The sequence below is a fragment of the Vespula pensylvanica genome, chromosome 2, assembly GCF_014466175.1.
Source record: "Vespula pensylvanica isolate Volc-1 chromosome 2, ASM1446617v1, whole genome shotgun sequence".
Lineage (NCBI taxonomy): Eukaryota > Metazoa > Arthropoda > Insecta > Hymenoptera > Vespidae > Vespula > Vespula pensylvanica.
The window spans coordinates 15,994,240-16,009,498 of NC_057686.1; the positions used below are offsets into that span (position 1 = coordinate 15,994,240).

Genomic DNA, 15,259 nt, shown 5'->3' on the forward strand with positions numbered 1-15,259 from the left:
CCTTCCCTTATCGAAAAGCGCGCATAATTTGAAATATTGAATCGTTAGTTGTTACAATATAAATATATATATTTGTATATGTAATGTATGATCATTAAATTTTTGTCAGTAATATCATATATTTCTTTTTTTCTTCTTCTTTTTTTTTTTTTTTTGTCGTAAGACTATAAAGTTATACGAACTACGATGTCACAGACTTATATATATTTAGAGGTATTTTTGAAATTTTACTTTTCATCTAATTTCTCTGAACTTGAAATTCAAATCCGAAGCTTCTTAAGGTTTTTTTAAATATAAGTTATGTTTATATATAGTTATGTTATATATATATATATATGATTTATATATAACAAAAATGATTTGTATCTAATAAAAAATATATAAAATTATACTGAATATATATATGTAGCAATAATATTAATAATAATATAATATTATAACGCTACAATTATCTTATATAATTTTTTTTTTTAATAGAAAAAAGCAAAAGTTATATCATATAAGGTTTTAATAATTTTCTAAACATTTTGTAAAAAAGAAAAAATAAAAACGAAACCTTTTAATATTACGTTCCGTTCATGAAACTTTAAGAATGCTTTGCATAAATCTTCAAATGTTTTGAGAATATAAGAAATGAAAGAGAGAGAGAGAGAGAGAGAGAGACAGACAGAAAAAAAAGAAATGTATACACATAATATATGCGAGAAAGAGAGAGAGAGAGAGAGAGAGAGAGAGAGAGAGAGAGAGAGAGAGAGAGAGAGAAAGTAAGAGATAAAAGAAACCGCATAGAGAACCGACATTTTACTCGCTCGGACGAACGCGCGAAATTCGTATCAAAGATCCTTTTGAGAACGGGTAAGCGGAAGAACGAGACAGAAAGAACGTTTTCACGAAAGCGCGTGTCCCGTTTTCCATTGTAATCCAAAAATCCTCGAGCGAAAACAAACGGCGTGGCGCGGCGCGGCATGGCAGCGGCTTATCGCCCTTCTCCTACAACATATTTTGCATAATCTCGCGGTTATGGTAATCAGGCTTTTCAAGCTATCCGCCTGACCGTAATTATTCGTCAATTTTCTAACTTTTTCTCCGTAATTCTTTTTCCTTCTTCTTTCTTTCCTTTTCTTTTTTTCCTTCTCTTTTTTTTTTTTTTTTTTTTTTAATTATATCCTTTTGTACTTATTTATTTAAATATATATATATATATATATATATATATATATATATATATATATATTTCTCTCGGAAATATATCGCATGATTTTCGTAATTATATTAAATCTAATGTACGTTTAAATGTAATTATTAGCAATATTGATAAATATTATAATTAATATATACATACATATATATCGTATTATATTAGATTTGATATTAAAGTATCTGATATAATATGATATACGTTTAATATCTAATGTCATGATTGACAGATATATCACGTTATATGATATGTGAAGAATTTAAGAAAAAAAAAAAAAAGAAAGAAAATTGGAAAAAATAATAAATTATGCTGAGGAACTTTGAAAATTCTTAAATACATACGTATACACACACACACACCGTATATACGTACGTATGTGTATGTAACAAAAGATAAACATATAGATGATATTAAAACCAAGAGAAAAAAAAATCGTTCTTTTTTTTCTTCTCGAACGAGGGAGAAAAATAACGTGGAGTTTCTTGCTCGAGGGTAAACGAGAGACCGACCGGCGAAAGGAAAATAATGGAAAGATAAAAGGAAGGAAGAAGGTTTAGGAGGAAGGATACGATTCGAGGAAGAGATGGAAAGGGGTAGTAGAAAAGGGGAAAAAAAAAAGAGATAAAAAAAAAAATTGAAAAAGAAGGACGAAGGTAGCAGAAGGATGACCTACGTAGAAAAGAAAATAATAAGGGTAGAATTAAATGGAAAATTACGATAGAGAGCAAGAAAGAAAGAGAGAGAGAGAGAGAGATACGAATCCAATTTCAAGCGAGACTGTTTTCGATTGGGTGAAATATAGGATGGACCAAAAGTTCCTAGATTATTTTACAAACCAATTAATCTTTTTTCGTGACGTTTTAGGTAAACTTTTTCTTCGTTCTCTTTTTTTTTTTTTTTCATCCATATTGTAAAACTACAAGCTCGTAAAACTACAAGCTTAACTACAAGCCCGAAAAGTAGCAAAAAGGTCTAATCGATTTTTAAAATCCCTTAAAAACTTTTGGCCTACTGGCAGCTAGGGACTTTTAGCCGTCATCCTGGTACTTAAGGTTCTTGCTTTTTTTCTTCCTCCTTCACTTTCTTTTCTTTCGTTCTATTTCGTTCTTTTCTTTTTCTTACTTCGTAGGTTCTTCTTTGTTTCTTTTTTACCTCTCTTTCTCCCTCTCAATTTGGATGTAACTTGCCTGTCGGAGGTGTCGCGTTCAAGGTCGATCATGTCGTCAGATATGGCAGAAACAAGATTTGCAGGAGGGGTTTCGTTAGCAGAGGCGGCAATCGTGACGGTGGAGGACGTGGTGATGGTGGTAACAGAGGTGGGCTCCGTTTGACAAGGATTATCGTCATGCGGCTGGCTGGTCTGCGTGGAGCCCCCCGGGGGCGGGGGTGGGCCGCCCCTAGGCCGGCATTTTGGAAAAAGTCGGTTTAAGTCCGCGTTCTCCAAGATCAGGCTTGTCATCGCCACGTAACGTTCATATCCCTTAGGAGTATGTCCATTCTGCAATTAACAGAAAAGAAAAAAAATTACGATTAATAGAGACGACGCAGACAAGTACATAATTCAATAATTCACCCTTAGCAAATAATTTCATCAATATTTGTTAATATCTTTCCATAATTTTTTATCATATCCGTAAAAATTATCAACGAAGACGAAATAGATTTATCGGATTAATATCTCGTAAATAATTGTAGAGGTAAACGAAGAGATAATTTAATAGAAAAGAAAAAGAAAAAAAAAATATATGTAAATATTTTCAAATCACTTTACATAGATTCTTTAACATAGATAATAATTATTGTCGCAGAATGTTTGTCATAATTTTCCCCTTATGATTATAAATTACTCGTCAAATAAATATCAATGGAAAAAGATGAGAAAGTAGGGATATGCATCGTTTCAAAAAAATCTTTTTTTCTTTTTTGTTTTTTTTTTTTATATCGACGTACATAGGAGTATTGTGTTTTATTATAAACTATTATGAATTTTTTATTTCTTAATTAGTATCCCGCTTAGTTCGTTAAACGTTAATTCGACTGTTCGCTTGCCTGGACTTAATCTGTTCCGGGTGGAGATCAATTGGAGAACCATCGATGGGTGCCGATGGGTGCCGATGGGTGCCACGATGGGTTGCGCCGTGGCGCACCCGGTTTAAAGCAAAAAGGAATCGATACAGTGAATTCAGCGGAAAAGTTGATCCGACGATAGAGAATGAAAACCCCGTCGAAATTGGTTATCAATTAAACGCTTTGTTACGTAATTGCTTCGGTTCGAGAAATCAAACGCTTTAGAGTGAAAACTACCTCCCACTCTTCTTCATCCCTTTTTATACTTACTCATCCGTTCGATCAGATAAGAACTAAATTTCTGGATTAAAGTCGGATTATTATTGTATTAGACTAATACCTTAATTCTTTGTGTTCGCGGATCGATTGAATTTCTTATAATTCGAAAAAAAAAATATATATATATATATAAATATATCCCAAAGGAGGTGTCCATCAAGGTTTATTAAAAAAAATATAGTGATTTTTTCGAAAACCATGTAGACAGTTTATAATTTTGTTCACGAGAGAAACAGGTTCTTTCGTTAGAAAAATTCATCTGATTTGTGTTTACATTTTTAAAGGGAAGAGAAGGGTGAAAACTTCCGTGACAAAAATTTTAAACAGCAACAGAAAGTCAAGTAGCGTATCATTTGAAAAGTCTTTTAATATTCTTTCAAATGGTGCTACTTTTTTCTTTTATTTTGAATAAACATTTTCCGAGAAAATGCGTTTAGAAGTTTCTTTCTGTTTTTTCTTTTTTCTTTTTTTTTTTTTTCTTTGTTCAGATACAATAAAGTGCAAATTCAGTTCAAAAAAATAACTTTTATTTTATTAAATTTTCAAAATATCTATCGTTCTTCTCCATGCAGTAATAAAACATTTGCTCAGTGTTACGTCTCTATCTATCTCTCTATCTATCTATCTATCTATCTATCTATTTGTATAGATAGATAAATAGAGAATTCGACGTTTGAATTTCAATTAAAAATAACAAACAAACAAAAATTCTAAAAGAAAAATATGTGCCGGTAGTAATCTATTTGTTCCGAGTGCAATGATATCGACGAAATACAGAAAAGAGAGAGGGAGGGAGGGGGGGAGAGAGAGAGAGAGAGAGAGAGATAACGAGAGAAAAAGAAAGAGAGAAAGAGAAAAAGAGAATTGTAAAGACGGTACAAAGCGTTCAACATTAATAAATTCCTTGCTTGCTTTTCTTTTCATCATATTGCAAAGCAATTAAAAGCCAACTTCTACCGAATACGGACGAATATAATAATAAACGTTAAAAGTATAAGTTGCATTCGTATTTACTTGCTTTTAGCGTTGTACAATTCCATTATGAGAAGAATGTCTATCGATTTCTTTCCCTCCTCTACCTCAACCCTCCACCCTACCTCTAACTCTCTTCGCTCCTCTCCTCTCTATTTTTCCGGAGTACCCCGACGAATTTAAATCAACTTTAACTTTATCCTCAGCGTGTTATTTCGAACGAGCCTGACGACCATCGCCGTTCCTGGTTGCTATCGATTCGCCTATATGTATTTTTCGACTGTGAGCCCCGGCCACGTTTGAATTTCATTTCTGATGATCTTTTAACAAAACGTTTTTTTTTCTTTCTTTCTTTTTTTTTTTTTTTTTCTTTGGAATAAATTACCTAGCAAAGAAAAAATAAAAGGCACGCAAGAAAGAAAGAAAAAGAAAAAATAAAGAGAACGAAAAAAATTGACTTTTTGTCATTACGTATGAGAGAGAATAATACAGGATGAGTCAAAAGTTTCTAAGGGATATTAAAGATCGATTATCGGTCATTTATTCTGACTTTTTAAGCTTTCAGTTAAGCTTGTCCTTTTAAGACCCAAGGAAAGAAAAAAGAGATTAGTTTTAAAAGGTGTCGAAAAAGAAATATATAATCGATTTTGAAAATTATCTAGAGACTTTAGGATCATTCTGTATATGAATACATCAGGACGAAATATAAATATGATGTAATATACGCATAAAATTCATGGGAAAGAATAATAATTACAAGGTAAAAATTTATAATTAAAAGGACCATATCGTTAATCAGTGATATTTGAATAATAAGGATATATCAAATAGATCGGATATCAGATTAAATGAATTCGAATATGTATATTAAATTTATATATATATATATATATATATATATATAAATTAAAAGTTGGAAGAATCCATATAATTAATGGATAATAACTTAACACATCATAAAAATTTCACAATCCGGATATAAAGATAATTTACAAACGATATTATCGTCGAATTGGAGTTGTTCTTTTGGTCGGAGCGTAAGTATAGAGAAGGGGAGCCCTACTTTAAGAAAATCCCTAGAGAAAAGAGCAAGAGGTCTAATGTTAGACGCTGTGTTTGATGATGTCACTTGACGAGAGCAATTAGGGTATTATTACTAACATCGAAAGGTTCTCGGTGTATGTCGGGGATCGTCGAGTGCCATTTCTTTCTGCATATCTTTACGAGAGGAAGCTGAAGCAGAAGAAAAAAAAAAAAGAGAGAGAGAGAGAGAGAGAAAGAAAAAAAGAAAAAGAAAAAGATGAAGAAGTAAGAAGTATAGAAGAAAAAGAAGAAACATTTAAAAAAATAAAAAAGAAAAACAAAAGAAGAAAAAGAAAAAGAAGTAAGAAGTAAGAAACGTAATAGAAAAAAAAAAAGAAAGAAAGAAAAAAAAAAACAGAAGAGGAAGAGGAAGAAGAAGAAGAAGAAGAAATAAGAAACAAGAAAGGAAAAAAAAAACAAGAAAAGAAAACAGAAGAAGAAGTAGAATAAGGAAAGAAAAGAAAAAGTGGAAGGAGTGGCGTTAGGCGAAAAAAGAAAAGAGCGTGAGGCGGTAGCAGTGGTTTGAAAGGAGTGACAAAAAATTCTTACATCGTTCGCTAATGAGACCGTACGCTAGTAGCCTTACCGGAGGATTATACCTACACCCTCTCCTCGGCATCTCCTAACCCTTCTTAGTACTTGCCTCTTCTCGCACACGTTTCATTTGCGGCGAGCACGAAAGCGAGTACTTCATACGTTGGCCCACCTTCAAAGAAGCTAAAGAGAGAGAGAGAGAGAGAGAGAGAGAGAGAGAGAGAGAGAGAGAGAGAGAGAGAGAGAGAGTAAGAAAGATATAGAAACAGAGACAGATAGATAGATAGATAGATAGAGAAAGAGAGAGAGAGAGAGAGAGAGAGAGAGAGAGAGAGAGAGAGAGAGAAAGAGAGTATAGCCTCAGCATAAGCGGAAGTTGGGTAGGTGAGGGACCACTATCGTCCATTCCTTTTTCGTCAAAGGCTATATATACTTGGGTGTATCAGTGTTGGCAGTGGTAGTGAAGAAGGGTGGAAACAGTCAGACGGTAATCCACTTGAAGCTGCAGGTGACTTCTGCTCTTCTGAGTTCTCTCGTTCGTGTCCCTCGTAGGTAGGCACTATTACTCTCTTTCTCTCTCTCTCTCTTTCTATTTCTCTTTCTCTCTTACTTACTCTCACACTCAACCGTTCGTATTCTCCATATATTCATTTCTCTCTTTCTCTCTCTCTCTCTCTCTCTCTCTCTCTTCCTCTCTTTCTTTCTTTCTTTCTTCCTCTGTCTCTCCTTCATTCACTTGCTCACTCTTATCCACAGTTAGATACGTAAGTTTATTCGGCACACGGGATAGCAAACGTTTCCTATCTCTCTCTTTCTCTCTCCGTCTGTCTCTCTCTCTCTTCTCTCTCCCTGGTGGAATGTTTACTCGTCCGTCCTCATTCCCTAACTCTCTCTTTCTCTCTAACTCTATCTCTCTCTCTCTATGTCTGTTTCCTTAACTGATGCCGGAACCCACCAAGGGAGCATACTTAATTGCTGGATGATAATTACTATTATGATTCTCTATGTATGCATAACTACATTTAAGTGTAGGTTTAAGCGTACAATTATTATATTTGTCATATATCCATATAAAAAAATATATATATATATAAAAGTATATAAAGATTTATAAATATTTTTCATTTATAAATATTACATTTAAAATCGATGATAGTGTAAAGAATAAAATGTAATATATATATATATATATATATATATATATATAAATTTTATATTTATTACATTTTATATTAGATTGTGATATTTTGATACGTTTTAGTTATCATCGATTAGACGTACAAAATTTTTCTAATACATATGTAATCGATCAAGATTTCGTTTTTATTACTTTCACTATCATTGTTACAAATATTTATAAACCGTTTATCCTTATACACCTTTATAGGACGATCGTATGACGCCAAAACGCGAATAGAGAGAAACTCGATATTTGCACTTCCTCGATTAGTCGTTTAACAGTATTTCGAAAGAGCAACGTCATTCACAATTGATTTTATAAAACGAGTACACAAAGCTTTTAAGCATTGATTTTATTCGTTAGCATTTACGAAACTGAACGTGTAACCAACATGGCTTTTGGAGGTTGTACGTTCGTTTTTTTTTTTTCTTTCTTTCTTTTCTTTTTTTGTAAACACTAAAACAGATTCCTATCGATAAAAGTCAGAAATCTTTAATATATAATTTTACTTTCTATTTCGTAAGTTGAAATATCTTTTTTTTTCTTTTTTTTTTTTTTTTTTTTTTTTTGAACAATTCATTCAACCAAAAGGATTAATTTTTATATTTCGATAAAGATTATAACGTTTCGTCGACGGATCTTCGATTTATTGTTAGAATCGTCTCTTTTGTGTTTTCAATTTTTTTTTTGTTTTTATTTCTTTTTGTTTACTTTTTATACACATATACCCGTAGACATATCACTTTGGAAGAACATATGCAAAGAGACAAAAAGAGAGAGAGAGAGAGAGAGAGAGAGAGAGAGAGAGAGAGAGAGAGAGAGAGAGAGAGAGAAGGAGAGAGAAAGAGACAAAATCGCCAATGACGATGTCGATATCACGAAGCTTACACACGAACGAATTCAAATACGCGAAAATGCTCTCTCTCTCTCTCTTTCTATCCACTCTATCACCCCTTTTTATATATATATATATAAACACCTTTGCGCCTCAACGATTTCGACGTACGCGCAAAAAATGCAGGAAAACTGGACAACGACGACAATTTATATGCGTTTCTAGAGATTTTCTGTGTGATATAAAACTCCCGTTCTCAATATACCACGACGACGAAAAAGAATACAAACGATTTGAATGGTAGTATTTATTTTTGTATATAATTGCGATTAATTAAAAAAAGGACAATAAATCGATGTGACGCTATTAAAAATTACCAGGACGAATATCGTTCGAGCATAAATATGTATTATCGTACGAATATATTTATGTGGGTAGATATACATATGTATTATATGTATTATATATATATATATATATATATATATATATATATATATCACCTATCTTTTATCGAAGAAATGAATTTTCGTTAAAATCTCCACGGGATAATCTCTATTATTAAAATAAATAATCAAATATCTCAATGTGAGAGACGCGAAGAGAATAAATGTGGATTATTGTTAAAAACATTTATTATCGATATATGTTGGTATTGATAAATAATTTTATTATATTCATATTTAAACGAATACTATCGTGTTTTATAATATTTAATATACATATTGTGTGCGTGTGTATGTTTGGATTTTCAGTAAAAAAAAATATTACAATTTCGCTAGAAATTTGGTATATATATATATATATATATATATATATATATATATAGCAGATTATTATACTATTGGTTTGGTCAATACAATAGTATACTACAATGTAATAATTCAGTGCACACACACTAATTTTTCTATGTTTGAATTTCCAATATCTTTTAATGCCAATTGCGTAATTACGTATTACCCAACTCAGTATTATATACACGACTCGATAAAACGTAAAAAGAAAAGAAGAAAAGAAGAGAATATAGAAATCACTCATAAAAAAGAAATTCCCAAATTCGTATAAAATGCATTCAAAAAAAAAAAAATATGTATATATATTTTTTTTAGAAATATTATAGATTAAAAATCGTGCTCTCTCTCTGTAAACCTTAGTGTACATAAAAAAAAAAAAAAAAAAAATAAAAAAAATAAAAAGAAAAACAAAAAGAATTTATCGTCGGTTCTAAAAAAGAGAAAAGAAAATATGAAAAAAAATTCCTACTCCGTGCATCCATATTCTCCTATTAATCTGCATTAAAAAGAAAAGGAAAAAGAAAAAGAATAAAAAAGGAAAAGAATAGAAAAAAAGAATAAAAAGAATAAAAAAAAAATATAATAATAATAAAAATGAAATAAAACTCGTCCGATCGAATGGACCCCTTCCGTCTCCGCTTGTTTCGAGGTCGCGTCGGCCGATAAAATCTTTTTCTCCCTTTTTGTTCGGGGAAAGTGCGCTCAAACACACGTTTATATTCAGCTATATATATATATACACACATACACACACACAACACAATATAACACGCACATATATATACGTAGTAAATATAGTAAATAGAAGGGAGGAGATTTTGGGAATACGAGGGATGCTTGAGTCACTTGATGACGCGTACGAATTTTCTACCCTTCTCTCTCTCTCTCTCTCTCTCTCTCTCTCTCTCTCTCTTTCTACCTATCTATCTATCTATCTATCTCTATCTATCACTATCTCTCATTCGTATGCCGTGTGACTCACTTCTGAATTACGAGCAGCTCGACCAACCGTAGATTCATTATCGTATTATGGCACCCTTCGATATAGATCAGAGGGGAGAAATCGGAGATACTACGTTCGATCTGTTCGTTCTGCGGAAGCACGTACATATCTTCTGTCAAGGTGATGGCATCGTTTCAACAATCAACTGAAAGACACGAGAGAGAGAGAGAGAGAAAAAGAAAAAGATAAAGATAGAAAAGAGAGATCAGATGGATCTACGAGACGATTAAAACATAGCATTCTTTTCTTTCATCTACTTTTGAAACGTGAATATATCGAGTGACATTCGATGATAACATTCAATATCTATGCTAAGTCTCTATATATTTGTGTATGTACAGAAACAAGGAAATGTAGACCAAACAGTCAAGTGAGGATTAACTGATTCATTTGATCGAGTCATTTAGCAATTAGAACGTTCAACTAAGAAAATTATTATACAAACGCGAGTTCTAGCTTTAACAACGCACAGATTTATTGTCTAAACTTCTTCCGTTAGAATAACGATAACAACGATCGTTTATTTCATTCGTTCAAGAGGATTCACATATGTATGTCTAAATGCAAAAATTACAAGTTTGCTTTATTATACAAATTTGGAATGCAAAGTTTCAAAGTAATTATAATAAATCGATTAATCCATTGCGAGACAATTTTGATCTGATTTCTTTTTTTTTTTTTTTCCTTTTTTTTGTCTCCATCAAACTAGGAGTTACCAAATTGTAAAACTACGATTAGAGAGTACGAATAGTCACGAAAAAGATATAGATATGCCAGACAGTCGATTTTAAAAATCGATTAAAAACTTTCGACTCCAGCGAAGTAGATATATACAATATATCATCATATTTAGCGAAGAGGTAATTGTAAGATCGTTAAACTTCGCAGTTAACGAGGATCGATGAGACTATTTATTTATTATTAACGTCGGTATGTAGTTATGTATGCCGAATGATCTTTATCATCACCCTATTATCTCCAATAATATGTCATTCTTCCATCTCTATCTTTCACCTACAAAAAAAATAAAAAGAGAGAGAGAGAGAGAGAGAGAGAGAGAGAGAGAGATAAAGAAGAGAGGAAGATAGAGAGAAAGAGAGGGTCGTTTAGAAGTAACGACTCTCCGAGTGACTAAAGGGCCATCGCTAGCTAGGCGTCACGTTGAAATATAATGGACACGCGAATAATTAAAAGTGCACGAGGGCCTTTATTCCGCATTAATGAAAGGAAAATTGCTATGATCTTAAAGTGAAAAAAAAAAGGGAGTAAAAAACTGCAAAAAAGAAAGAACGAAAGGAAGAAAGAAAAGCGAGAAAAAAAAAGAAATGAAAGGAAGGTGGGAGAGAGAGAGAGAGAGAGAGAAGAAAGAAATATATAAAAAAAAGGGAAAAAAGAAAACAACGCAAGAGGAAAAGAAAAAAAAAGGGGAAAAAATATACGAGCTCTGAGCTTGGGCTCAGGTCTGGTAAGAAAAAGGTCTTTCATTTCCACAGCGCTCACTCGAGGCCAATTTAATTCTTCGGAAAGACCAGACGGGGGATGATCAAGTGCGAGTACGCGCTCCTCCACAACTAGTTCCTCCCCTTCGTTTTTATACGCTCGGTTTATAACGTCGGACAGCAATATTTTCTCCCCCAGAATGAAACGTTATACGACCAACACCGTGTCCCTCATACACGAAGAATAGCCGATTTTATAATTTAGGTTATAATAACTGGACGTTAGCAGTTATATATCATCCCCAAGGCACTCTCGTTTCTTTATGATTATCATGATTTTACCCATTAACATTTTTTAATTAACATTTACATTGGCTAATATGTAATGCGTCTTTATCTATACACGAGTATAGATAAATGAGTATATATGTTCGTACTTCTTCGTACGAGTAACGTGCGTCCTCGAATTTTGTAACATTTTATTAACGACGGTTTTAACATTAATTAGTTTGAAAAGAGAATTCAGAATTTATAATTGTATAGTTTTATTTTGCTGCAGTAAGAATTTATAATGCAGAATTGTTTTTAACGTTAGTAGAATTAAATAAAAATTTGAAATTCATTTTTCTTTTTATTTTTACTTTTCTTTTTAACAATTCATTAAATAAGTTCACGATGAAAATTTGGAATTTAGAGTTGTAACGTTGAACGACTAAACGAAAAGAACGGTATTTATAATTAAAAGTTACAACGTATAATAAGTTCGATTAGAATTTAAGAAATTTATAATTGAAAATATTTTATATCAGTTTCACGATAAGAAACTTTCGAGTTTTAACATTAATACATTTAAATGATGACATACAAATTAAAATCAATAATTGTAAGATAAATAATTTCAATGAGAATAAACAATTTCGAATTAAACATTGTTAAATATTATTAAATCGTATAAAAATCAACAATTTATAATTAAAGATTGTAACAACGTTAACTCGAATTAAAATTAACAATTCGTAATTAATAATTGGCGACGTTAATAATTTTCAGTAAAGAATTAAATGCAAAATTTACAATTTACAAAAACTGTGCGAACGTTTCAATTTCAAATGAATTTAGAAAAATAGTAATAAAATTATTACAATTCCTGATTTTCCTTCTTCTCTTCGATAATTTTACTTTCGTTCGATGTATATGCATTATAAATATATATACATACATATACACGTATACTCTTTGTGTCTCTGTTCTCTCTCTCTCTCTCTCTCTCTCTCTCTCTCTCTCTCTCTCATTTTGATCGACTTCTTTGATTCATCCCTCGAGCATTAACAACGTCTGACACTTCTGACGATTGAAGAAGAATTTTACTTTGAAAACTCATTGGAGTATGAAGGAAGTACTCAACGGTTTCGAATTATACCACCACTTTCAGAGGATTCTACGATGTTATTTAACGAAACGCGTTCGAGGAAGTACTTAACAGACTTCGAATTCGCATAACCGGGTAACTTTAACGAGTTTATTACGTGTACTCGAGGAAAATACCAGCCGTTAAATTATATTCGCTTACGCTCGTGAAAGATGGTCTATTAAAGGACCTCGAATGAGAAAGTTAGTGATAAAGGATGGACAATGTTATGGATATCGTGTACTATGAATTACAAAAGAGAGAGAAACAGAAAGAAAGAGAGAGACAGAGAGAGAAAGAATCTAGATTACGATCGTAAATAAAAAGAACACCTGATGCCACCATTTTTTTTTTGTACGCTTATCCTCTTTCTCCCTCTCTTAAAAAAATAAAAATAATTAAAAAAAAAAAAAAAAATAAAATTATTATTTTCTTTTACGTAATTGAGCCGGTAATTATGAAAATGGTCTAAGTGGAGAAATTAAAAAAGAAAAAAAAAAAAGTAAATTAGTATATTACGTAATTCATGTGACAATTCGTTCCAACGAGTTTGTAGAAACAAATATTTTTTTAAGTAATAGTTTATTATAAGCAACGATGATTTCGTCTGTCATTAATAAAATTCAATTTATCTTTATTTCGACAATGATCCAGATCAATTTGTCATTTTGTGTAAAAGTAAGTACTGTAAGATCATAGATCAATAATTCACAGGAAGTATCATTACGTCATCTGGTAAAAATGATTCAGGATTAAATTTTTAAGTTTCATATAAATAATATTTATTTTTTTAAATCTACTATATATATATATATATATATATTTAAAGCTTTGCGATTTAAATAAAATTGAAGTAATACTCTCAAGAAATATGAAAATTGAAAAAAGAAATGTATAATTTATTACTTCTCAATGTAAAAAATTCACTTTATGGATTATTGAATATTTCCTTTTCTCTTTCTTCCTTCATATCTTCCTTCGAATTTTTTATTAATTTCGAAAATGGTCCAGAAGTCATTTTATATACATACGTATCGAAATAGAATGCTTTATCTCGTACAATATTCTTAGAATTTTTAAACCGCATAAAAAAAATATATTTCTCGAAGAAATATGAAAGAAGAGTAAGATAAGGGAAAAAAAGGAATGATTAAGAAATAAAATAAAATAAAATAAGAAATAAAAAAGATTAAAAAAAAAAAAAATAGGAAAATAAAAAAGAAATAACGGAGAAAGTTAGACGAATAGAATAAAGAATTCGAAATGATCGTTATAAAGATGAACGATTCGTAACAATTCGTGCTTACAAAGCTGGAAAGCTTCGTGACTCTTGCAAGGCAGTGATTTGATGTAATTTCAAAGCGAGCGAGCGACGGAGCGAACGCACGCGCGCATATGTACATGCGCACACACATATACGTCGTTTCTCGCGAATGGCAGGTAATTTAGAAGAAAGGGAATTTAACCGAGCGAAAATCGTGTTTCGTAATCTAATAAACCGCTAAAGCTTTTGATCGGATACGCGTTCAAGTTTTTTGATAGCTGAATTAAAAACTCTATTCAACTTTTTCTAATTTATTTATATATTTATATATATATATATAGATAGATAGATAGATGTATATATATATATATATTTCTTTTTAATTTTTGATCGAAAAAATTATCCTTTTATATACAGAAAAAAAAAGATTGTTAACAAATCGGTAATTAAAATTAAAAATTAGAAAAAAAATTGTTGGCATTTATTCATTAAAATAATATATACTTATGTATACTATATGTACGTATATATGTGTGTGTGTGTGTGTGTGTGTGTGTGTGTACGAATAAATCGGCACTTTTTCATTTTTTTTTCTTTCTTCGTCTTTTTATATCTACTTTAAAAAAAAAAACATTATAATTCAAATCCAAATTAAAAGAGACGAATTCGTAAGTTATCCATTTTATCTTAAAATCTTCTCGTCGAAGCTGTATCGTATTTTTGAAAAATGAAAAAGATCTTTTGATTGTCCTTTATTCTCCCCATCATTTTATGTTTACGCCAAGAGAAAAAAAATAAAAAATAATTAATAAAAAAATAAAAAAAGAAAAAATAAAAAATAATAAAAAATAAAAAAACGAAGAAAAAAGATGTAACCCCTCCCGTATCCCACCCCACCAAGTTTCCCGTAAACCGTCACGCAATGTTTACATTTTTACTTCTATCTTCTTCCCGTTAAAGAAAGATTATTTTCAGCTAGCTGATAGGGGTGTATGCCGTTGGGTATAGGTTAGCAAGAAGCTAAGCGAGCGTGAGAAAATTACACGGAGCACCCCCCGCTACGTGCTACCGTCGTGAACGGATGGATATTCGAAGCATACCTTCAAGCAAGAGAAGAGACAAGTACTAGCACGTAATAATATATTCTTCGTATAAAAAGAGAGAGAGAGAGAGAGAGAGAGAGAGAGAGAGAGAGAGAGAGAG

General features: G+C 31.4%; 1 protein-coding gene across 10 annotated transcripts in view; it reads right to left on the minus strand.

Moving 5' to 3' along the window:
- LOC122638130 overlaps positions 1 to 15,259 on the minus strand; it is a 55,254-nt gene that overhangs the window by 20,618 nt on the left and 19,377 nt on the right. For all 10 annotated transcript variants that reach the window (XM_043830842.1, XM_043830843.1, XM_043830840.1 and 7 more), the window contains exon 2: positions 2,386 to 2,696. In XM_043830842.1, coding sequence (XP_043686777.1) covers positions 2,386 to 2,657 — 272 coding nt within the window. In that variant the 5' untranslated portion in view covers positions 2,658 to 2,696. The remainder of the gene's footprint in view (positions 1 to 2,385; positions 2,697 to 15,259) is intronic.